Below are 24,998 nucleotides of genomic sequence, written 5' to 3' on the forward strand. Positions count from 1 at the left end.
GCGTTATACAAGCTTTACAGTGCAGCAGCAACCCACAGACACCTGTGTCACCAAGCTTTCCCTGCACCCAAGTCAGAGCCTACTCAACAACCGGAAAAGAAGAAAATTTAATCTAAAAACATGCAGGTGCATGACCGTTTGTCAGCTAACTATCAAAGCTTTTGTTTCCATGCAAACATGCAAAGTGCTTCCTTTAGAGTGAAACCCAAACACCCGACCGAGGACTCGGACAGTTTACTTCTTTACTCCAGTGTTTAATGAGCAGATGTATGTATGCATGGTTATTTGTCAATGTGCAGTTTCCTCATTTCTGTCTTTAAATATGCTATTATCATTTCAGGTATTTGTAAATTTGAGGATAGATTTGTTCTGCTTGACTTTTCTAAGTTCTACTACTGGGTTATAATTAAATATTGTGTAGTATTACTCTGGGTTTGGATATGCTCATTTGATTTCTATAGAAAATTTAAGTTATTTTACATAGCTATTTGTTAAAGCACAGTATAACTTGGCAGGCTTGATTTTAATCTATATAATATTATACATACCACAGGCTCTTACCTTGAAACATATTTGAGAGCTTAAAAGTTGCTTTACCAAAAACTATACATTGTTTCTTTTATATCTTTATGAATATAGAATGTAAATCTCTTGATCAAAAATGCACAAAAATTGTTTTGTACATGTGTTTGAGTTTCACTGCACTGTATATTTTTTCATTTGGTACACCACAAATGTATTCTTCATAGGTTTATTCTTTTAATATGTGAACTATTAAACTTTACTGTTTCCTAACATTAAACCAAATGCTCACTGGCTCTAGAACTACTTGGGAGGTCTGGTGTGGCATGAAAGGTCTATTCTGCCTCAGTTCAAGGTGCATTTTCTTTCTGATACCATTTCAAGACAAGACTGGGTGCTCAAGGTGGTGTGAGCATACACTATTTCTGATCCCACTTCAAACTTAAATATACATCTTAAATACAAGCTAATTGTATTAGGTACTTTCCAGTTCTTTGATTTTAAAAAAAGTTTATTTACTCCTTAGACAAGATTTTACTATGCAGCTCAAGCTGTCTTTCAACTTGTGATGGCCCTGCCCACCTCCCAAATTAGAAACATGTTGCTACCTGTAGCATCCTTCCAGTTCATGTAAACCAGGGAGTCTATATTTCTTTTTGTGTGTTGGGGAGGGGGGTGTGTGCAGTGGGGGCGGTGGTGGTTCAAGACAGGGTTTCTCCGTGTAGCCCTGGTTGTCCTGGAACTTGCTCTGTAAACCAGGCTGGCCTCGAACTCACAGAAATCCACCTGCCTCTGCCTCCCAAGTGCTGGGATTAAAGGTATGTACTACCACCACCACCTGGCTATAATATATTTCTAATAACTGAAATCTTTAGTGGAATTTTGTTAACGAAACTAAACCCTTTAGAGGAAAATAAATCAGAGGAGAGACTAGTAATGGAAGAATGGTAATGCCTCATCTACCCGGGAGCCCAAGCAGACATTTTTAACTGTCTCAGAAATGGTGAACAGAAAGTAAGAGAGACAGAAGAATGTGTGTAAGCTTACAAGCTGAACAGAAGTTTACACTTCTTTACAGACAGCTGGCCGTATGCGCACTAATTCTCTTCCCCTGATAATGTCCCAGTAGCCATATTTTAGCTTCAGCTTCTCTTTTCATTATAGGCTTGTGGGCCTTCTGAACAGAATGATAAAGCATAACAAGTATAAAGCATCAAACATTAGACTAAATATACCAAAACATGCATTCAAGGACCAGACAGTTTCCACAAAAATATATTTAATAACTTGTTATATAAAATCAAATGCGAAATTTTATCAATAATTCAAAGTCACTTCTAACATGGAGTGCTTATACTTAGGAAAAGAACTAATATATATACATATTCACAACATTTGTAAGCACAACTGAAGAGCTATGAAGCTCAAGAATTCTAGATTTACAGCTGGAAGTTCCATAAGTTTATCTGTAATCAAGTGTTCAGCACTAATTATGAACAACTATTAAACCCAAAGCAAGAAAAATAGGAAGGAATGACAGCCTGTTTCTACACCTTTATGACAAATACTTCTCAAAGATAAAAAAGGCAATATAAAATTTACTTAAGTGACCAAGATTGCTTATTGGATCCCTGATTGTCGTTTTTGGCAACTTAGCCCACCCTGATGGAAGGCAGTATTCTATGTGGTCAGGAAGCCTGTGCTGTGTCTCAGAGCCATGCTAACTGTACTTATGTGCTCTGCCTCAAAGGAAGGAAGCCGTATTAGCAACAGTTGCGCACTAAGAGGCATGTATTTATTATAGTCCTGTATTTCTGAATGTATTCCTCAAAGACTTCATCTTTCTCCTTCAAAGGTGTTCCTTACATTGGGGGTCGGGGGACTGAGGGGGCGGGGGGGAGATGACCACACACGTACAAGCTTGTTACAATAAAGGTTCCAAGTCCTGTTTTGTATTTTGAACTATACCTATGGTAATAGTCAAACCATCTCATTCCAGAAAACACTTGACACCACACGTAGCAACTGATCACAGATGTACTCTCATCCTCTTCTGTTTCCTAAACAAGAAGGGTGTGTCCATAAAAAGTCAGAGAGTGACGGTTTCCTATTTAATGCCTGTTTATGCTGATAATCTCTTCCTGTACTACTTTTTGTCCAGAGTCTCCAGCAGTTTCCTAATACAGCATTTGGTAGCATATGCCATATTGGCTTTTTAAATGATAAAACTTTCTTGGTTCAATAAAAGAAAAAAAATTGATAACAAAATATATGTAAAACTAGAATTTTATACTTCCAAATAGTAAGTTACCTTTATTAACCAAAGAACTTGTTTGCAGTCATTTATCTGAAAATATTTTAAAGCTCTTATAAACTTGGCTTGTGATAAGTTAACTTAAGAACGTCTTGCCATGCTGCTGGGCATACCACTGCTGCCTCTGCTTGCGGTTTTCCAACTCAGTGAGAAGAGCCTGTCTGTAGGCCTCGTACAACTTCACAATCTGCTCCAGTTCCTTCATGAAGAGCAACTTCAGCATTCCCTGGTACGTGTCCAGGTCAGCCAGCTGGAAGAGCTCCCACTTCAGAATGTGGTCATATCTGTAGGAAAACATGTTAATAAGATAAGACAGAAATGTGCATTTACAACAATAAACTGGTCTATTTTTTATAGATATTTTTATTATACATAAAACTCAGCTTCATGTTAAAGTATTTGCGTTAGTAAAACTTGCTACTTAGATATATTTTTCTTGAGCTGGGGCCCTAAGCTGACCTTGAACTTCTGTGTGCAGGATGTCCTCCTGCCTCACACTTCTCAGTGGCTACGAATACAGGCGCATGCGAACACACATAGCTCTGAATACACTATCTCCCCCCTTCCCTCTCTCTAAAATTCATTTCCATTTTTTATGTGTATGAATGCTTGACCTGCATGCATGCCAGTGCACTGTGTACACGCCTGGTGCCTGAGAACGCCAGAGAAGACATCAGATACCCTGGAACTGGAGTTACAGTTTTAAGACACTCTATGGCTCCTAGGATCTGAACCAGGGCCCCCTGCAAGAGCAGCAGCACTCTCTCCAGCCCTATTTATTTTTTAATTGGGGGATTTTTTTTTAGATTAACTTTTATGTATATTGGGTGTTTTGCCCACATTATATGTCTGTGTACCACATGCAAAGACAGAAGAGGGTACTGGATCCCTTAAAACTGGAATCTCAGACAGTGATGAGTGGCCATAAAGACTCTGGGAACTGAACTTGCTCTCTACAACTGAGCCATCTCTCTAGCCACAAATGTGCTGCTTGTTAAGGAAGGGAAAAAACTGTTAAATATTACTTCGGGCTTATTTTAAAAATCAAATGTAATATTAGTCTTGAGTAATACCGTTAATACTGCTTTCAGACTATAGTGGTTCTGTAATTTCCAAAAAGCGCATCCTATGCTCCTTAAAGTTCATACAAAGTTAATGTTGAGAACTTAGAATCCTCGAGAGCATGCCGTGCTCACAAGTGGTCACACAGAAAAGCATGCAGTCACTAGTGAGTGGCGTCAGTGCTGGCAGACTGACAGGTGACAGAGGAACACTATTCAACTACAACAACTGAGACAGAAGATGAATCATTTGGGAGCCAAGTATTCCTGAGGATGAGTAACAAGAAATAAATACTAAGAAGACAGGTTTGGAGGCATGGCTCGGAAGTTCTTGCAAAGGACTGGAGTTCAGTTCCCAACCCCTCATTAAGTAGCTCCCATCCCCCTAGACCTCCAGCTGCAGGAAATCAATACTTTCATTTGGACTCAAGCTACACCACACATGTGTGTACACAAACACACACACATAGTTAACAATAAAATAAATTCAAGAATCAAAGAAAGAATAAACTTTCAAAATGAGAGAAACTGAAGAAAACTTCACAATGTGACATCATGTTGCTTATTCTCATGTGGGCCTTGGAAGGACTCTAGTCCTCCTTCAGTGCTTAAAGTAAGTTGGAAGTATAAAACCAAGGTAGTAACTTACACTTTGAAAGGGGAGAGATCAAGAGACAGCAGTCTAACTTAGTTTTCTTGTTTATAGATGAAAACCCTAATTATCTCCTGTAAAAATGTTTAGTGACTAACAGTTCAGGAAGGCAGAGGTGTATGGACCAAGGAGCTTTAGAGTGACAGTTTTTTAGGGTCACTGTCCATTACCATGGGAATGTAAATACAGTAAGTTATGTACCTATGTGATGTTGAGGTCATTTCTCAAATCACTGCAGGGTAGAGATAAAAGGAAGCTTTAAGTTGCAATGTCTAGTGAATTTGTTTATAATAACACTTCTGTCCTATCTAATGGCTACTTTGGTAACTCATTTGCCATTTTATTCCAAAGTCTATATAAAAACATATACGGCTCAAAAAAATACAAAAATAAAACAAAGTATACTGAGCAGTTCCTGCAAGCTGCCCAGGCTGCACAGTGCCACACACAGTTCCATCATCTTGGGTGTGTGTCCCAGGAACACCAGCACCGTGGCAAAGCTGCAAGCAAGCAGCTCACCCCACCCCCGCTTTTATTCTGTTACTTGAGGACTGAGGACTAATCTTGCAGAAACCTGATAGGCTCTTTTCTTGGCAGCACCACTCCTCATGGACAAGAGCTGGAGCTGCATCAAGGAGTGACAATGTGACCGCCTCCAGTGTCTCCAGCACAGCTGTCATTAGGTCGGTTCATTTACTCACCATTTCTCTGAAATTCACTAGTAATTCCTATCGAAGAACTTAATCTCAGAGTGTTCTGCTGTGTGTCACCACAGTACCAAGCTCTTAACTGGGTACCTTGGTTGTAAGTACTATATCATGTTACATGTTAATGTCATATAAAAAAGAAAACAAAAATTAAATGTCATATTTGGTATTCTTATGTATCCATTACCAGAGGTTTGTACACAAAGTAATTAGGATTCAAACATCTTTGAAGAATTTTTACTTCTAATCAAAGAATCAAAATTTATAACCTCTGATATCCTTTCTTAAATGTCACATAGAAGCCCAATAGTGTAAGAAAACCACAATACTTTTTGGGGGTGGGGAGTGGGGGGTGGGGGGTGGGGTGGGGTTCTCTCTGTAGCCCTGGCTGGCCTCTAGCTCACAGGGCTGCCTGCCTCTGGTGTATGTTGTCATCCCCATCTGGGTCCTATCCCCACCCCCATCCCCTCCACCCTGCCAGAGCTGGGATTAAAGATGTGCTGCCACCACCTAATCCATACTGACTATGCATGGTACTTAAGCTGGTTAGAGACCCCAAAGATACTCGTGCCGTGTGCTCACTTACTTCACAGGGGCTCGGGCATAAACCTGAAGCCAGTCAGGAATTTCTGCAGTATGGTAGGGATTTGCAGGGACCAGGAGAGACTGATTTCTTTCAGTTTGTTGTGGCTGATACGTGATGGGTGGAGGCTGATCATACCGAGGTACACTGAGAACAAAGAATTGACATTTATTAAAAAACAGAAGCCCTTTACCTAGGCCAGTAATTATGATGACCATACAGCTTAGCTGGACCGGGTGATGATCATCAGGACCATGCTGTATACACCACAGGAGATGAAGCAGATCACTGAGATCCAAGCCCAGACAGAAGGCATCAACATCAGTGAGGAGGCACTGAGCCACCTTGGGGAGATTGGCACCAAGACCACTCCGACATATTCAGTGCAGCTGCTGACCCCAGCCAACCTGTTGGCAAAGATCAACTGGAGGGACAAGCACTGAGAAGGAGCATGTGGAAGAGACCATCGAGCTCTTCTATGACACCAAGTCCTCTGCCAAGATTCTGGCTGACCAGCAGGACAAGTTCATGAAGTAATGTTGGGTTTGGAGGTGCACAGGGTCTCGTCTCAAGCATGCTTTGCAGTGTTACGGTTTTCTTTATTAAACCTCCACGGTTGTTTGGAAGGAACCCTTCCCTACTTAGCTTGATTTCTAATAAAAAAAAAAAAGAATCTTCTATCTATGTGCTTTCTGGCCAAACTGACCATCTTTCACTTTAACAGAACTTTCCATGCTACAGGTCTAGATTTTTTTGTTTGAAACTAGACTGTGTGGAAGTATACATCATCTTCTTTTGGAAGCTGATATGCTACTAGTGGTAAACACCCAAGTAACGGTGGAGTAGGTAAGATGGACTGGGTGTCCCCCACTCTGGCCTGCCTCAAGCCCTGGGCCTGAGTCCCACTTTGGAACCCCCTCTCCCTTGCTTATTCCTCAGTCCTGTGGTGTCCAGTCCTTTGGCTCAAAGGTCCCCCCAAACCCCACCTCTGCCTTTGTTGCTCTCTGTGTTCCCCTGATCTCAGCACTTCTCCCTCAGTATGCAGTCCTGTCTGACCCACTTAAGTGGGATGTGTTGATAACAAGGTTACAATTGAGTGAGTGGGGTAGGCCGAGGGCTGGGTGCCAATCCCAGGGTTACCTGAGCCAGGAGTAAACTTTTATGGAATTGGAGACAAGGGACTGAAGTGCCAAGATATGGGGGATACTTCCTGTCCCATCCCCATCCTGCATGCTTCAAGCTAAGATATGAAGGAAATAAATCACTACTACAAGTCATGACACTTAGGTTTCCAGCAACACCTGAGCTAGCAAATACAGTGGCTACTAAGGTGATACAGTTAAAAGAAGAGCAACCAATGGACACTTCAGTGTTAATCACACAGAACAATACAAGACGATAGAGGCAAACTTACCACAGAACACAGCAGAAAAGACCTGATGACATGTTTTAGACAGCATTTGGCAGCGTATGCTGATCTTGATAAAAGAGCAGTTGATGTTCTAGGAATTTAATAAAGAAGGAGCTGTCTGTACTACAGCACTCAAGGAAACACAAGGTAGCTCATGAACTATCTCGTATTCAGGGGGAAAAGATCATCGGTGGTGTAAGTACAAAGCAAAAGGCTTCCTCCACCACTTTATACAAACACAGTGGAGGGCTGGAGAGACGGCTGAGGTTAAGAGCACCAACTGCTCTTTCAGAGATCCTGAGTTCAGTTCCCAGCAACCACATGGTGGCTCACAACCATCTAATGGGATCTGAAGCTCTCTTCTGATGTGTCTGAAGTGTGCTCACATACATAAAATAAATTAAAAAAGAAAAACAAAATTAAGAGTGATGAAGATCTACAAGCAGAGAGCAGGAAAAGGTGCAAGAGTCTACAAAGGGGCCTGATGAGACAAAGACCAAGCAAAGTCTTGCTTGAGAGGACAGGCCATATTCTGGATATAACCATGGGGCAGAGGAAGTATGATCTTCCACCAGACAGTGTGTATTCAGCTGTGGGACCTGGAACTGAAACAGAGGTCTTCTTGGGTAAAAATCCCATGAGACTTGTATGAGGATGCATTGGTGCCCCTTTGTGAGAAGGCTGGTCCTATCTGGGATCTATGTCTCATGGTGGAGCCAGTCTCCGGGCAGAACCAAGGCTATGCATCTATCATCGTCTGTGGGAAGGAAGCTGCCTAGGAAGCAGGTAAATAAGCTGTGTAAGGTCTGTGAAATCTGTCCTGGCAAACACCTGGCATGTGTATTTCTGTGGCAAACAACAGACTTTACTTGATCCATTACAGCACTCTGGACTCAGGTTTACCAGGGGTTTGGTGGACGCTATTCTCTACCATTAATCAGATGACAACAAGAGGAGTGGGGGCACTAGTTCTGCTTCCTTGAAAAGGAAAAATCACAAGTCAGCAGTACATGCCAGGTGCTGGCTGATGGTGGAAAAGTCAAGTGTGGGGAGATGTACTTACAGTGGTGGTGCTCTGAACAGGGATGGCTCCCTGTGACTCACAGACCTGAATGTTTGGTCACCAGGGAGTGACACTATTAGGAGGTGTGGGCTTGGAGAAAGTATATCACTGGGGGTGGGCTTTAAAGTTTCAGATGCTCAAGCCAGGCCACTGTCTCTTTTCCAACTGCTTGCCTATCCAGATGTAGAACTCCCAGCTACCTCTCCAGCACCATGCCTGCCTGTACAACACCAAGCTTCTCGCCATGACAGTAACAGACTAAATGTCTGAACTGTACGCCAGCCCCCATTAAATGTTTTCTTTTTTTATATGAGTTGTTATGGTCATGGTGTCTCTTCACAGCAACTGAAACCCTAATTAAGACACAGTTGAATGGGCTGAATCTGTGGAAGAGCCAAATCCAGAAGTCATGGCTATGATAAAAGTTTTATTTTTAAGAAACTTGGCTACTACAGTGACAGGGGAAATATTGGAAAAGTCATGTTTTGAGTTTAGAAAACTGGAGAGAGTAAAGAAGTCGAAAGATTATGCTTTTGTTCATTTTGGAGACAGAAAAGCTGCTATTAAGGCTATGGATGAGATGAATGGAAAAGAAACAGATGGGGAAGAAACTGAAATTGTCTTAGCTAAGCCACTAGACAGGAAAAGAGTGCCAAGCTGCTCAACAGGCTTCCAGAAGCACTGCATATAAAGATTACTATCACCCTCCTCCCCAAATGAGAGGCCATGGTGGAGGGAGAGGTGGATATGGCTACCCTCCAGATTACTCAGATTATAATTACGAGGTATTATAATGACTGCCATGGTTGTGATTATCACAACTATCGTGGAGTCTATGCTGATGGCTATGCAGTAAGAGGAAAAGAAGGGAGAGGATGAGGTATTCCACCACCACCAAGAGAGCAGAGACTACTACCTCTAAGAGGCAGAGCTGGCTACTCACAGATGGAGCATATCTGGGACCACCGAGAGGCTCAAGGAGTGGCAGAGGGGGTCTTGCAGAATAGTAGGGAGGCCCATGGTCCTTTGGAACTCAAGGCAATTGGGATGGGGGTGATGTAGGAGACAAGAAAAGAGCAGATGGGTAGAACCTGCCTAATTCCAAGTGTCATGAGGCCAACAACCTACAGAAAGGGGTTCCTAACCCATAGACCAGCAGCTGTCTCAACCAAGTGGTAACTATTCTGGTAACTATGGTTACAATAATGACATTCAAGAATTTTATCAGGATATGAAGAAGCAACAGCGGAAATAGACAAGGGCTTGAAAATGATTCTAGCAAGGTATGATTGGCTCTAGATCTACATTTTTCAAAACAAAATTGGTGTAACTGTTTCATCTGTAAGTAGTTTGTTGCCATTTGGATTCAGAAATCAAATCATTAAAGAAGTCACTATTGTCTATACACTCAGGCTTTCTATTGTTCTTCTTTTCATAAATACTCTTGGACATCATGGGTGTACAGAGTTTCTTTGTCCTGGAGTCACTGGTTTTTCTGTATTGAAAATAAGCTATGGCTGTATGTTTTACATTCCTAGAAGCAGGCTTACTACGATTTTAGGTTGTTGTAACTTTCACAACCTTCTTTGAAATCTTCCCTTCAAAATCAGTTTGGCTTACATGTCAAAGTCTCAACAATTTGTTCTGTGATGTGACTGTTTTTCCAATTTCTTTTTCATGTAAAAATTTCAACAAAATTCAAAATCTATTTAAAAAAATAAAGAGCTGGGTGTAGTGACACACGCCTTTAATCCCAGCAGAGGCAGAGGCAGGCGGATTTCTGAGTTGGAGGCCAGCCTAGTCTACAAAGTAAGTTCCAGGGCTATACAGAGAAACCCTGTCTCGAAAAACAAAACAAAACTAAACAAAACTAAACGAACAAACGAAAGAAAGAAAAACAAGCAACTAACAACAAACCCAAGTTAATCACTTCTGTATTTTAAGACATGCTTTTTTGGCTGGTATATATTCTTTTTAAAGAAAGTTTCAATGGTGATAGAAAGTTGGGCCTTAGTTGTAACTTTAACTATCCAAAGCTTAAATTAGAAGCACCGATTTCTGCAAATACCTTGTAATTTGCTAATATATATATTGGAAAGGGCTATAGCTTTTCTTAAAAAAAAAACTCAAAATGATGTTTTTCTTCCTCCTGTTGACTGGAAGGTGAGGTTGGGATATGTAGCAGCAGGACTCTGTACTACACCAGGTTAGGGAAACAACTGGGAGTTGACTAGAGCCTATTTTAAATCAGAGAGAATTAAAAAGGATCAAGTGTCACTTAGCTCTAGCAGCCTGTGTAAGCTGAGCAGGGAGGAGTACTTGCTTATACTGTGAGATGCTTGTAGAGGGTGTTATGCAAAGTGCTCAGCACCTGCAGGCTCAAGTGAATTCTGGGAAACCAAACTCAGCTATTTCAGACCTAAAGACAAAATTAAACTGAGCCTGCCCTTAACATAAAAGACATATAAATATTAAAAACAAAAACAGGTCACTGCTTTCTTAATCAGCATTAAAATAAGGTCTAGATTATACCATGGTTAACAAACAGTTCAGTTTAAGATTATCTGTGTGTACATCTCTGTCTCTGTCTGCCTCGTTGTCTTTCTCTCTGTGTATGTGTGCATGTGCATGGATACACCCATGAGGCCTGGAGAGGGTATCTGACCCCCTGGAGGTGGAGTTACAGGCCACTGTAAGACACTGATGGAGGTGCTAGGTTATGTAGTGAAGGAAGACTCCTATGCCAAATTAGGAAAAGGTCTAAACTCGGTCCTCTGAAAAAGCAGCAAATGTTCTTGATGACTGAGCAATGCATCTCTCCCACCCCAGCAATTTAAAGATAACATAAAAATTGCACTAAATTTTCAACAGTTTTTAATAAGTGGGTTCAAAAAGGACATAGTAATTGATATCATATGCTCTGGGGTCAAATAAGCCTGTGTTTTTGCTTTTGTTTTGTTGTAGTTGAGACAAGTTCTATCTAAGATTCTATGTAGACCAGGCTGGCCTTGAACTCACAGAGTTCCTCTACCTGTCTCAGTTTCCCAAGTACTATGATTAAAAGTATGCTTGACCATGCCAGCCTATGTTTTAAATTCAGTTTAGCTGCCTCCAATTTGTATGAAATGTGGGTAGAATTGTCTTTACTTCTCCAAACCTCCTCATTTAAGGAACAAATAAACTCTTAGCAATCCCAAAATTTAATGAACAAATATAAGTCGTACGTTCTGTGTAAAGACTATACCATATAACCAAACAGCTACTTATATTACTAAGTGAACTAGAGGTGCTGAGTCTCTCCTGCCTAACATGTACAGAGCCGCTGAGAGAAACAATCATTTGGAAAAATGCCTTGTAAATCATCAAAACTCTACAATAATACAAGGGTGAGTGAGATAAAGTTACCTCTCAGATCTGTTTGTAAAGACCACGACTATAAGACAGCAAACCATAACCATGGCCTTAGATCTCCATGAAGCCATTCAATAAAAGCTAAGTGCCATTAAGTGTAATCACTGGAAAAAGAGTTTCAAGGTTGAATCACTAAATATAAAAATGTAAAATGTTTATAGCAATACACCAATAATGCCATCTTTGTAGGTGGTAACTCCAAAATGTATTCTCATGATTTTAATGATTCTAAAAAATATATCACTACCTGCCAAAACCAACAAACTGTATTAGACCAGATGACCCCAGGCAGTATCTATCAGTGACATCTGACCCCTTGTCCTCAGTTCTTGCACCTTAAACATTATAAGTAAATGCTTTTCCACTATTAAGCTAATAAAGTTTTATATTTACTTGAAGTACAGTGTCTATTCATACTTCCAGCAATCGCAATTGGTTAATCAAGTTTCAAGTGCTCAACAGCCACATATGACAACTGACTACATTATTAAATAGATAGCATGAGACTTAAATATCATTCAAAACAAAACAGCCCAAAGAATTACTGGTTTATTTATTAAAAAGCTAGAATGCTTTGTTGCATTCCAACTTTTACCTCAGTAAGAAACAACAAAAAAAAAATCATGCCTGAAGTTGAATAAAAACAGTAAGATAATGTCAAAATTTCAAAGTATACTTTGACTTAATAGGAAATGGGCCTGACATGGGAATTTAAAATGAAGAGACAGGTGTTATATTAGCTTCAACTTCTGACTAGCTACAAAAACATTCTGACATCTCCTCTAATTGGAATCTGATCACAAAGATACATTTGTTTCAAGTTGCTCAAAGAGAAGATACTTTAAAAAACATTAAAATTATTAATTGTTAAAACAGATTTAGGATAAATATAAATTTTGAGAAATCACTTTAAAATCTCAAGCTTCAAGATGCTTATCCCTTCAAAAAATGTGAGATCCAAATCTAACACAGGATACTCTCAAAACAGATAGCTGGAAACAAAGCCACTCCTTTACCTCGGAGCACAGGGGTGCCTGTACTGAGCCCTTTTATTGGTGTGATCCACGTAATAGGTTCCAAATTCTGATGACTCTACTCGTTCCCAGCCAGGAGGAAGTCCTTCTCGTTCAAGGGGATGACTCCAGTGAGTGGTATTTGTGTTATGATCTATGTAGTATTTTCTCCCTCTCATTGTCCAGTCCACAGACCAGCCAGGAGGAAGGGGTAAATCTTCAGATCCATGGTTAGTTAAATTCCCTAGAGATGTAGCCGTGACTCTCCCAATACCTTCAGAGAAAAGAAAATGGAGCAAGTACTCGAATGCCTGTTAGATCTTATTACTGTGTCAGTGTAAAATGGCCACAAAAATAACACTACTATTAAAGCAGAAAGGAAGAGCTAAAATTTGAAACAAATATGAGTTTTAGCTTGTTTGAATCTTCTATCACTGAGGCACAGAAACACTTAAATATTTATACTGCTAAAGGAAAAGTGAAGAAAGAAAAAAAATCTCCGTCAAGATTTAAGATTTGACATTTCATCTAAAACAAAACAAAACAAAAAGTAAACTTGTAAAACCATTCCCAATTTATAATTTTTTTTTTAAAAATCTAGCTGTGCCCTAGAATTAAGTATTATCAAGGCAGGTTATATAGTCAACGTGCAAAAATATACACCAAATAGTCACATGCTGACCACAAGCAGAAATAAAGTTAATGAAATAACACCACTTATAATGGCTCTAAAGATCAGTCACGTTTCCAGCTATCTGAAGTATACATTTTAAAATATACACTATATATTTAATATATTCGGCTAAGCAACATGTTTAACTTTAAGAAATAACTTTCATTTTCAACTCGCTTGAAATGACACTGACAATCCTAAACTGACTGAAATGTCAGAATCCCCTGCTTCTATGAGAAGAGCAGTGTTTCCTGTCGGCCATTTCAGTATCTATGCAAACAGCAATGACAAAACATAATTCAGAAGAGACATTACGATCAAGGCAAACGCTTCTACTCAAACTATGAAATTCTAAAGGAGGAAAGGGTAAGTTTATAAACAAATACAGGTTATTGGCAGGTGGTTTAAAAACAGTATTCACTTAATATACAACATACAAATGGTAAATGCAAAAAGCCAGTTACTACAGCATAGTCTTATAGAAAGGCTAGCAAGAAACCAATATTGACATTGTAGGTGATTATGCTATTGGATGCAGAGCAGGTCAGAGCAGAATTCTGGACTATGGAGCTATACACATAAAGATGCTCTCTCCTTTCTACCCTGAGTAAGAGTAAGAGAGAAAGCCAGGCAGGGCAACTCTTGCCTGTAACCCCAGCACTTGGGAGACTGTGGTAGAAAGAATGCCACAAATTAGAAGCTATCCTAGGCTAGCTAGTGAGTCCTAAGCCAGCCTGAGCTAGAGAGAGACCCTGTCTCAAACCTTCCCACTCCACCCCACCCCACCCCAAACAAGGAGCGAAAAAAGTGCAAGTAACGTGCTTCCTGAATATAATTATACTTAAAATAGTCCCGTGCTCCACCATCCCAGACTTCCTGGTATTCACCTGTCTGTGAGCAATAATTTATGACAGAAAGGATGGTGTGTGATTTCTGACAGTAAGATACAAAAGGCCATGCAGCTCTGTCCTTAGCAAGCTCACGTGCTTCCCCTGAATTACTCGGGGGGGGGAGGGGGGGAGCCAGCTGTTCTAATGACATAAATAGTGCATTTGATGAGGAACTGAGGCCTCCAGCTAAAATTAAAGTCTCTTGCTAACAGCTTTGGGAGTGCTCTCTAAACTATGTGCATCTAAAGAAGTGGCTCTGACTGCCCTGGAGAACACTGGTATAACTGAAACATGAGCGGGAGACCTCCAGTTAGACAAAGCCAGCTGGGTACAACCACTCTGGGAATCAGTCTGGCGGTCCCTCAGAAAATTGGACATAGTTCTACCGGAAGATCCGGCAATACCTCTCCTGGGCATATATCCAGAAGATGCTCCAACTGGTAAGAAGGACACATGCTCCACTATGTTCATAGCAGCCTTATTTATAATAGCTAGAAGCTGGAAAGAACCCAGATGTCCCACAAGAGAGGAATGGATACAGAAAATGTGGTATATTTACACAATAGAGTACTACTCAGCTATTAAAAACAATGAATTCATGAAATTCTTAGTCAAATGGATGGATCTGGAGGATACCGTCCTGAGTGAGGTAACCAAATCACAAAGGAACTCACATGATATACACTTACTAATAAGTGGGTATTAGCCCAGAAGCTCAGAATACCCAAGATACAATTTGCAAAACACATGAAGACCAAAGTGTGGATACTTCAATCCTTCTTAGAAGGGGGAACAAAATACCCATGGAAGGAGTTACAGAGACAAAGTTGGGAGCAGAGACTGAAGGAATGACCATCCAGAAACTACCCCACCTGGTGATCCACCCCATAAACCACCAAACCCAGACACTACTGCAGATGCCAACATGAGCTTGCTGACAGGAGCCTGATGTAGCTGTCTCCTGAGAGGCTCTGCCAGTGCCTGACTAATACAGAAGTGGATGCTCACAGTCATCCATTAGACGGAGTACAGGCTCCCCAATGAAGGAGCTAGAGAAAGTACCCAAGGAGCTGAAGGGGTTAACAGCCCTTTAGGAGGAGGAACAATATGAACTAACCAGTAACCCCAGAGCTCCCTGGGACTAAACCATCAATCAAGGAAAACACACGGAGGGAATTGAGGCTCCAGCTGCATATGTAGCAGAGGATGGCCTAGTTGATCATCATTGGGAGGAGAGGCCCTTGGTCCTGTGAAGGTTCTATGTTCCAGTATAGGGGAATGCCAGGGACAGGAAGCAGATGTGGGTGGGTTGGGGAGCAGGGGGAGAGGGGAGAGGATAGGGGATTTTTGGAGGGGAAACTAGGGAAGGGGATAACATTTAAAATGTAAAATGTAAATAAAGAAAATGTCTAATAAAACAAACAAACAAAAAAAGGAAACAACCAGGTGAATTGCTTCTGACATCCTATTCACAAAAACTCGAATGTCTGTTATATCACTGAGTTTAGAGTAGCATACAAAAGAAAATCAACAGAGATGAGGAAAAAACCATACGTACACATACATGTATTTATTCTTATTTTCATAAGATGATGAAATATAAGAATACAACAAAAATCAATGAAACTGATGATTTACAGAAGGAAGGACATAATGATAGAAATGATTTTGTTTCCCTAAATGGGCCAGAACTATGTAGACCAGGCTTATCTCATATCTCAAACTCACAGAAATCTGCCTGCCTCTGCCTCTGCCTCCAGAGTTCTGGGAGTAAAGACACAGGCACCACAGCAGACCAGCGAACAGCATCTTCACACACATGCCTGTGGGGCTCCACAGAGGCCTATGGCTTAGACCAGGCGCCTTTTCTCATTTGCTCTCTGAACACTTTTCGGGACAATGTCTCTCAATGAATCGAAAGCTCATCAATTGAGTGAGGCTGGCTGGCCAAGGAGCTTCAGAAATCCATCCATCTATCTCTGCCTCACACCAGAAGCACGTCACCATTCCTGGCAAGGTTCTAGGGATCCGAACTCAGGCCCTCAGGCTTGCTCAGCTGATATCTACTGACTGAGGTATCTCCCCAGACCTTGTGCGCGCTTTCTAAATGTGACTGGGATGTTGTTCTAAAGTCTGCCTTTATTATAAAAACTTTGTCCTACTGCTCTACATAGAAGACACTAGTAGAAACTTACATTATTTCCTCAATTTTATTTTACAAATCGGAACTCTAAAGCAAAATTTCAGCCTTGTATTTCATTCCTTCATATTTAAAAATGGGAAGTTAAGGACGAAAAGAATTACAGGTTGAGTATCCCTTATGCAGATGCTTATGACCATGGTGCTTTGGATTTTGAAATTGATGTGTGTGTAATATACTGGAAAACACACCAAATCTGAACATCAAATTCATGAATGTTTTACATTTCTCTTATAAAAACAGCCTGAAGATAATTTCATATAGTATTTTCAGTGCAGCTGCCATTCTGACAATGAATTATGAACTACTACAATAATCCCAAGCACTAGGAAGACAGAGGCAGGAGAATCATTGCAAATCTGAAACTAGTCTGGGCCACACAGTGAATTGCAGACTACCCTTAACTATACACTGAGACTGTATCTTAAAACACATACACATACACATATGCATATACAAAACAAGGTTTGAAAAACTGCCTCGATGTGATGTCATGGATATGCTCAAAAAATTGGGATTTTGGAGTGTTTCACAGATCAGATTTCTGGAGTTGGGATATTCAATCTATTTGAGCTATCAGTGACATGTGAAAGTGCAAAGAACTGAATAAATTAGCTACACCCGCAGTTCTTAACCTGTGGGTTATGACTTTCGGGGTCGAATAACCTTTTCACAGGGGTTGCCTAAGACCATCCGAAAACACAGATATTTATATTATCATCCTTAACAGTAGCAAAATTATAGTTAGGAAGTAGTAATGAAAATAATGTTATGGCCGGGGTCAGCACATGAGGTACTATATGAAAGGCTCAGCACTAGAAGGTTGAGGACCACGTATCTATATAAACAATAAACACAGCTATTGTTTCTGCTCTCCTTCAGCTAACGGACTGTGTCATCAGTCTCCAGATGAACTGACTCACTCAGTCATTTACTTTATTAAGCATGCCCTTTGTCCTAAGGTGCTATGTTCATCACATCTGACACTTTCTCCCTTCTCTCTCCATCCCTATTAGGAACCTAGTTCTATGAATTTGGATGTTCCACTTTCCTCTGTCCCTTGTAAATCCTGAAACACATCTTCATTAACTTGCTTTAAAATGTTAACCACTGGGGGCTGGAGAGATGGCTCAGAGGTTAAGAACACTTGCTGGGGCTACCTGCCTCCATCCGCGCCCTTGATCCCCCCCCATCCCCAGGTGTGGGGGCTGAGCCCCGGTCGGGGAGACCCCCCCCCCCCCCACGAGCCCAGCAGGGTAACCATTTGCAGCGAGACATGGCAGGAGCTGGAGGAGGGAATGATATTCAGAGGTGAGAGGTGTTTTTCTCAGGTGAAAGGAGCAGTAGATGATGACGTAGCAGAAGCAGATATAATTTCTACAGTAGAGTTTAATCATTCTGGAGAATTACTAGCCACAGGAGATAAAGGTGGGAGAGCTGTCATCTTTCAACAAGAGCAGGAGCCACAGGAGATAAAGGTGGGAGAGCTGTCATCTTTCAACAAGAGCAGGAGCGCCTTTGACCTGAGGATCTCAAAGTGCTTTAGAAACACTAATGAATGAATCCTCACAACACCCCAGTGAGAACAAAATCCAGTCTCATAGCAGAGGAGAATACAATGTTTACAGCACCTTCCAGAGCCATGAGCCAGAATTTGACTACTTGAAAAGCTTAGAAATAGAAGGGAAGATCAACAAAATTAGGTGGTTACCCCAGAAAAATGCTGCCCAGTTTTTATTGTCTACCAATGATAAAACAATAAAATTATGGAAAATCAGTGAAAGAGACAAAAGACCAGAAGGCTATAACTTGAAAGAGGAAGATGGAAGATATAGAGATCCTACTACAGTCACTACGCTACGGGTGCCAGTATTTAGGCCCATGGATCTAATGGTGGAAGCCAGTCCACAGAGAATATTTGCCAACACCCACACTTATCACATCAACTCAATTTCTATCAATAGTGATTATGAAACCTACTTATCAGCAGATGATTTGTGAATTATCTCTGGCATCTGGAAATTACAGACTGGAGTTTTAATATTGTGGCTATCAAGCCTGGCAATATGGAAAAGCTCACAGAGGTGCTCACAGCTGCCGAATTTCACCCCAACAGCTGTAACACATTTGTGTACAGCAGCAGTAAAGGAACCATTCGGTTATGTGACATGAGGGCATCTGCGCTCTGTGACAGGCATTCTAAACTGTTTGAAGAACGTGAAGATCCCAGCAACAGGTCATTTTTTTTCTGAAATCATCTCCTCTATTTCTGATGTAAAATTCAGCCATAGTGAATGATGATGACTAGAGAGTATTTGTCAGCCAAAATTTGGGACTTGAATATGGAAAACAGGCCCGTGAAGACATACAAGGCACCTGAATACCTCAGAAGTAAACTTTGCTCACTGTATGGAAACGACTGCATATTTGACAGATTTGAATGTTATTGGAATGGGTCTGACAGTGTTGTCATGACTGGACCCTACAATAATTTCTTCAGAATGTTCGACAGGAACACAAAGCGGGATATAACTCTAGAAACATCACGAGAGAACAATAAGCCTCGAACAGTTTTGAAGCCACACAAAGTCTGTGCAAGCGGCAAGAGAAAGAAAGATGAAATAAGTGTTGACAGCCTAGACTTGAACAAGAAAATCCTTCATACAGCCTGGCATCCCAAGGAAAACGTCATTGCTGTAGTGACTACAAACAATCTGTATATATTTCAAGACAAAGTGAATTAGGCTGGCATTCTCTGCAGTGGAGCCATTTCCTGCTTAGGGAGATAGTTGAATCTAGCATTCATACCTATAAAAGAGTGGTCCATTGTGGCGCCCCTTTCCAGTGTTTGACAGTGTGCCATTCAACAACACATTTGATAGCCTCATGGAGAAAGCTGTGTGGCTGCATCCCAGGCTGTTTTCCGTGTCTGCTAGCCATTCAGGGAAGGGAGGGAAGGGCACTTTTGATTTAATGATTTCTTGCACCATCTGGCCTGGTGGACTGGAGTGGACTGTGTCAGCATCAATGTACTCCACTTTTTATGCCTTCCATTGTGACGACATCAAACACAGTGAACACTTCAGTCATGCTATGGAATTTGTGTATCCTCATTACTGTATCATTTGTGGGGTACAATCCTCCCCTCTTTTTTAAATTAAATACAGCTCATTCTTAAAAAAAAAAAAAAAGAACACTTGCTGGACTTGCAGAGGACATGGGTTCTGTTCCCATATGGCAGCTCACGAGTGCTTACAACTCCACTTCAGAGGATCCGATGCTTTTAGTACTTGAACACAGTGCACACACACTGCATGCCTAGTGCCTACAGAAGCCAGAAGAGGGCGTCGAATCCCCTTGAACTGGAGTTATAGGTTGTGAGTCTCCACATAAATGCTAGGAAATGAACCCAGTCCTCTGAAACAACAGCCAGTGCTCTTAAGCACAGAGCCAACTCTCCAGGCATTGATCTTGAGCTATACAATGGCTGATTTCAAGTCTAAACTTTCTGTTGGACCATGAATCTCCATTTCACCTTACTACCGTATTTCTTAAAATACGTAGGAATATAATCTCTTAAATTTAAGCCACTGCACTTCATTTTGCAGTGGGTATTCCCAATTTTCAACCTAAAATGTCTTTCTTCTGCCTTGTTAATGTCCAGTCCAAGCTCAAAGCCTACTTCAAACTTTCTCTGCTCCTTGGAGTGTGCATTCCTTTAAGTAGTCCAATTACACTGGTCTTTCTCTGCTCCCTCAACAGTGAGGACTACAAAGTATAACCATTCGTTGTTCCACGACTATTAAGTGTATGCTGGTTTTGTCTCACTAAATAAGATATCCCAAGAGGATCAAGAAAATGCTAAACATATAATTAATATTAAATAAAAGCAAACTTCATGGCTGATACAGTTATGTTCCAAACTGTTAAGTCAGTTTATTAGAAGCTGTGGCCACTAAAAAGCAAACCAACCTCACACAATCTTTACCCTGCCAAATTTAAAGCCTAACAGTTACTAAACAGGATGAAAGTTCTCTTTTTAGCTTCTACCAGTTTATCTACAGTAATGGCCATTTTAGAAATTAAGTGGAGCTGCAACATTCCTTAATCCCCACCTCGGAGAAGCCCTTCCAGGTCAAGGGAAAAGGAAGTGCCAGGGTTTCCTGCCTGTTACAAAAAAAGGCATGTTTCACACAAAGTGAGCCATCTGCTCAGTCTTTTTAACCAACCTGGGGAATAGTAATTGCCTACAAAAAGCCAAAAATATGACATAGAGGACAGACACAAGAATTCTGTCCTTCATTATAAGTTAAAAACTACCAGCAAGCAGGAGGAAGCAAGAAGGGCAAAATGGAAATTTTTTCCCCTCTAAGAGTATGGTTTGTTTTGCTTTTTTTGCTTTCCAAGAAAATCCTCAGGTCACCTTTTAATTTAAATATCAGTATGAATAAGCCAGTGTGCTGTTTATTATATCGAGTTACCTGAAGTGTGCCTCCCCTGACTCTGTGGCATCCTCTGGAAGAGATCATGGTTGTATTCATAATATCTGTAATCTTCTTGTGCACGATCTCCAAGTGGCCGCCTTCTCTGTCCATCAAAAAAGTTATCTGAGAAGAAGTATCGGGAGCCAGAGTCTCCATTCTCAACAGCAAAGTTAACTTCTGTCAAAAATGACTGTGATGAGCCACACTCTCGAGGGACATCTGCTAGGCTCCTGACAAGGTAAGAAGGGGCAGACAGTCTGTGGCTTTCTCTTCTCATTACTTCATGAGGTGTCCTTTGAATTGCAGTTCTCAGGAAACTCTGGTTTCTTGAAACTACACCATCTCCAGAAGCTGAGAAAGCAGTAGCACTTGAATCTGGAAGACAGAGGTCAGTCCGTCTGGGAATTGTTGGACCGTGCCGAATGAATGAAGGCATGAGATCTATAATAAAACAAATATAATCACCATTGCATTAAGTCAGTACACTCGTCTAAAGTTATTTATGTCTACTATCCTGAGATCAAAATATCAAACAAAAGGGCATAAGAAAACAGATTTTAAATTTTAAGACAATACTAGAACTTTAAATGAAGATTATTTTCCCAAGCAAATACATTTATAATCTGCATTAATATGCAGGTGTAAACTCAGCTACAAACGAATGGATGCTGCATATTGCCATACATGATACAATGTCACTAAGCTGAAAGTAACCTAACAAACCAATTCCTTTACCAGCATCATGTATGACTACAGTTTGGTGTTTTCACTTGATTTAAGTATCACCAAGAATCTTTCTTCACAAACACATCTCATTAAAATAAAATTTAAAGAAAAAACCGCAAAGTCAGATTTCCTGTAAAAGACTTTTTTATTGGTAATTTTTTTTTTTTTGTCTTTCTATCAGGAATTACCCGGTTCTAAGCACAATTATCAAAACTAGAAAGCAAGACCTTTCAGTGTGGAAACTGAAAAATAAAGTCATCTACTTCCAAAGATGCACACAAACCCTGGATCTACTGAAAAAGCCTGGAAAGAATTATGGCTCCTTTAAAAGCAGATAACCCAAACCAAGGTCATGGCTGCTGATTTGAATGTGCAAACAGCTTTCATGTTCTTAGAAAGCAACTACCTTTAAAATATGAAACCTGGATATAGAACACATTTTCTGAATTCATTAAATCAATGTCACTAAGGGTGTCAGAAGCTAACACTACAGTAACTTAATATTGGAATAATTAACTGTCGATGACACAAATTCTGTATGGAGTCACTCACTAAAAGACTCAACAAGTGGCATGACTTCAAATGATGCTTAATAAACTTTATTTGCAGCAAAAAGCAAGCTATCACCTAAAAAAAACAGAAAAACAAGCTCTTAAAAATGGTTTCAGTTACTGACACATCCACCCCACCAACTGTGTTGTCTAGCACTCCAACTACTAACAGAACCTGTAAGGCTGGACACATGGTCACAATGGAAAAATATGCTCTCCACCCCTTTCTGCGGGATCTTGGGCAAATACTAGGAACCCCTGTGAGCAGCTTTCCCAATTACAATATGAGGTAATGCTTAATTTAAGTCACACGGTTACTTCCAGTTTCCAAGAAGGAAACTTACACAAGGGGTCCAGCTCCTAGAATGAGAACCAAAGGATTAGCTCTCTGACTACCCAAGAATTTTAAAAAAGGAGAATCAAGGCGTTCAAGTTAAAAACTCAAATATTTTAAACGGAGAAGAAAAGCTACGTACGGGAGGGGACGGAACATATGTCGGAAAGAGGAATAAAGTTAGGAACTTGCCTGGTATGGCTGAAATTATTCTGAATACTTTGCTTTTTTTAATTTTAGGAGCAAAGCCTAATCCAAATACGTTAATGGCTTGTCTACTCTGGGAAATGAAAAGACTCTGGGTAGTGGCTACAAGTATCAGGTTCTTTGCCTCACAAGTCTGTGTCCCGCTGAAGGACTAAGGAATCCAGTCTCTCTCTCGTGTGTGTGTGTGTGTGTGTGTGTGTGTGTGTGTGTGTGTGTGTGTGTGTGTGTGTGTGTGTGTGTGTGTGTTACTTAGGGCGCTGGTAGTGGCTACAAGTATCAAGTCTCTCGTGTGTGTGTGTGTGTGTGTGTGTGTGTGTGTGTGTGTGTGTGTGTGTTACTTAGGACGCTGGTAGTGGCTACAAGTATCAAGTATCAGGTTCTTTGCCTCACAAGTTTGTGTCCCGCTGCAGGACTAAGGAAGGAATCCACTCTCGCGTGTGTGTGTGCGTGTGCGAGTGCGTGAGCCGACGAGTGGCGCTGCGATGGTCGCAAACGCGGGGCCCGGACGTACCCAGCAGAGAGGTGCCCGGGTCGAAGCACTTTTTCCCCAACACCACGGACAGCCATGCATTTCCCAGAGTCGGTCTTCCAGCACCACCCGAGGCTGCGCCGGGTCCCCACCCGCCACCGCCCACGACACTCACTCCGCAGCAGGGGCGACGTCTCCTTCTTCACGTACTTGCCCTGCACCTCGGCCGGCTTAGACACCTCGTTTTTGGTTTTCTTGCGGGACAGCATCCTCGCGGACGACTCCCGCCGCCGCCCCAGCAGCCTCGCTAGGGCCGCGAGCCTGCCGCCCGCCGCCGCCTCCCGGGCCGCCGCCGCCGCCTTCGCCTCGGGTCTCCGCCGCCCGCGCCCGCCCGCAGGCTCCGCCGCATGTTGGCCGCGCTAAGCGCGCCCGCCGCCGCTCAGTCGCAGGGCAGCTCCTCCCGGGAAGTCAGCCGGCTCAACGACGCCGCCCGAGGCCGCCTTGGGACAGGGCCGCGGCCGCCCACCAGGGCCATGGTCCGCCGCCCGGAGCCGCTACCGCTGCGGCCACCGCCTACGTCCGGTAAACTTTCCCCGCGCCGCTGGGAATGCTGGGAAAGCCGACGCGCACGGGCCGCCCCTCCCCCGCCGGGCGCGGACGCGGCTGCGTGCGGCGACTCGCGACGGGCGGGCGGCTAACGGGCCGGGTGTGGCGACCATCGCGGCCCTCAGTGCGGCTGCGCGGGCCGGCTCCCGCCGCTGGGGAGCTGGAGTCCGGGCGGTCCGGAGCCCGCTGGGCGGCGAGCGGCTCTCGCCTTGGACTTGCCTACCGCCCTGCTTCCCGCAACCGCAGCCGCGTGTCCTGGTTGCTGAGGGAAGGCAGCCCTCGGGTGTGCTGGGACCGCGAGGGCTACACCTAGTAACACAGATGACTCTTCTGGTGACAGCGTGACTACTGTAAAAACTGAGTCTCCGTTTCTTCTGTCCTCTTATTATCTCCCCCAACCCTTGGTAGCCCACCCCCTTTTGTGCCCCCCATCCCCATCCGCGCTTTCGGATTAAAAAAGAAGATGGAGTTTCTACAGCTCCTAAGATAAATTTGACGTTAGTGTATTTATTTCATCATTTTAATATGTATTCTTAATAACCACATGCCTTCTCTTGCAGTTAAGTCTTAGAATTTTGAAGCCTTTGAGCACCAGAGTTCAGAACTGGGAGTTTTCTATCTAATATATCAGATTCTACTTTGTTCTCTTTAACTCGCTCAGGTACACAGAATAACTTGGAGAATAAGATTGGGACTCACTCCTCTTGATCAAAGTAAGGCTTTCATAATGAAGAGAATGTGCTTAAAACACAGAAGCAAAACACCAACCTCAGAACAAGACACCAAACTGCTCTTTTTTTTAGCCATGCACAAAGACATTTAATCAGTTGTCTGTCTCCTGTGTTTTTATGAAATGTTTCCTTGTTAAAGGTCCCTATAATCCTATAACAAATATTTTATTGAGCACCCAGCATCCAAGGTGCTGTTTTAGGTGTCTGGGATATAACAACAAAGGTCCTGCGGTTATGGGGAAGAGAGATCACAAAAAATAAAACTAGTAAGCCATAGTATGTAACAGAGTGAGCGCTGAAGGAAGCATAAACAAGAGAGATCCCACAGCTTGGAAAGGGGGTCGGATAATGAAGCCAGTGAGAAGGCAATGCTGGAATTAGCTTGCTATG

General features: G+C 42.0%; 2 protein-coding genes, 1 long non-coding RNA gene and 3 pseudogenes across 5 annotated transcripts in view; 4 read left to right on the forward strand and 2 right to left on the reverse strand.

Moving 5' to 3' along the window:
- Positions 1 to 858, forward strand: part of Atl1 (atlastin GTPase 1) — a 70,981-nt gene extending 70,123 nt beyond the window's left edge. Inside the window, exon 15 of the mRNA NM_178628.5 lies at positions 1 to 858. Within this exon, the coding sequence (NP_848743.1) occupies positions 1 to 111 (111 nt within the window). The 3' untranslated portion in view covers positions 112 to 858.
- Positions 182 to 6,517, forward strand: Gm3086 (predicted gene 3086; annotated as a pseudogene). The gene is made up of 3 exons (NR_036607.1): positions 182 to 267; positions 5,147 to 5,232; positions 6,062 to 6,517. The product of NR_036607.1 is annotated as a predicted gene 3086 (transcript).
- Sav1 (salvador family WW domain containing 1) lies at positions 1,782 to 24,914 on the reverse strand. Of its 2 annotated transcripts, NM_022028.2 has the most exons (5): positions 23,447 to 23,775; positions 20,982 to 21,425; positions 12,741 to 13,011; positions 5,843 to 5,986; positions 1,785 to 3,120 (listed from the first exon to the last, which is right to left on the reverse strand). In NM_022028.2, exons 1-5 carry the CDS (start codon positions 23,538 to 23,540, stop codon positions 2,913 to 2,915), a joined length of 1,161 nt encoding a protein of 386 aa, NP_071311.1. In that variant the 5' UTR covers positions 23,541 to 23,775; the 3' UTR covers positions 1,785 to 2,912. The 2 variants fall into 2 exon arrangements, with proteins under 2 accessions (XP_030102702.1, NP_071311.1); XM_030246842.1 differs by lacking the exon at positions 12,741 to 13,011 and having other exon boundaries at positions 1,782 to 3,120; positions 23,447 to 24,914.
- On the reverse strand, positions 6,495 to 9,473 carry Gm52003. The gene is made up of 2 exons (XR_003950265.1): positions 9,257 to 9,473; positions 6,495 to 7,341 (listed from the first exon to the last, which is right to left on the reverse strand). It is a non-coding gene; the product is annotated as a predicted gene, 52003 (long non-coding RNA).
- Positions 7,667 to 9,314, forward strand: Gm19144 (predicted gene, 19144; annotated as a pseudogene).
- Gm19221 (predicted gene, 19221) lies at positions 17,659 to 19,241 on the forward strand (annotated as a pseudogene).
- Positions 24,915 to 24,998: the final 84 nt, after the last annotated feature.

This window comes from Mus musculus, chromosome 12, assembly GCF_000001635.26.
Source record: "Mus musculus strain C57BL/6J chromosome 12, GRCm38.p6 C57BL/6J".
NCBI lineage: Eukaryota > Metazoa > Chordata > Mammalia > Rodentia > Muridae > Mus > Mus musculus.

Coding starts and splice junctions, on each gene's coding strand:
- Sav1 (NM_022028.2), bottom strand. CDS start 23,540: ATGCTGTCCCGCAAGAAAACCAAAAACGAGGTGTCTAAGCCGGCCGAG. Junction 21,426..23,446: donor GACGTCGCCCCTGCTGCGGA/GTGAGTGTCGTG, acceptor GTTTTATTATAG/ATCTCATGCCTTCATTCATT. Junction 3,121..5,842: donor TATGCCCGAGCCCCTGTGAA/GTAAGTGAGCAC, acceptor GTTTTCCTACAG/ATATGACCACATTCTGAAGT.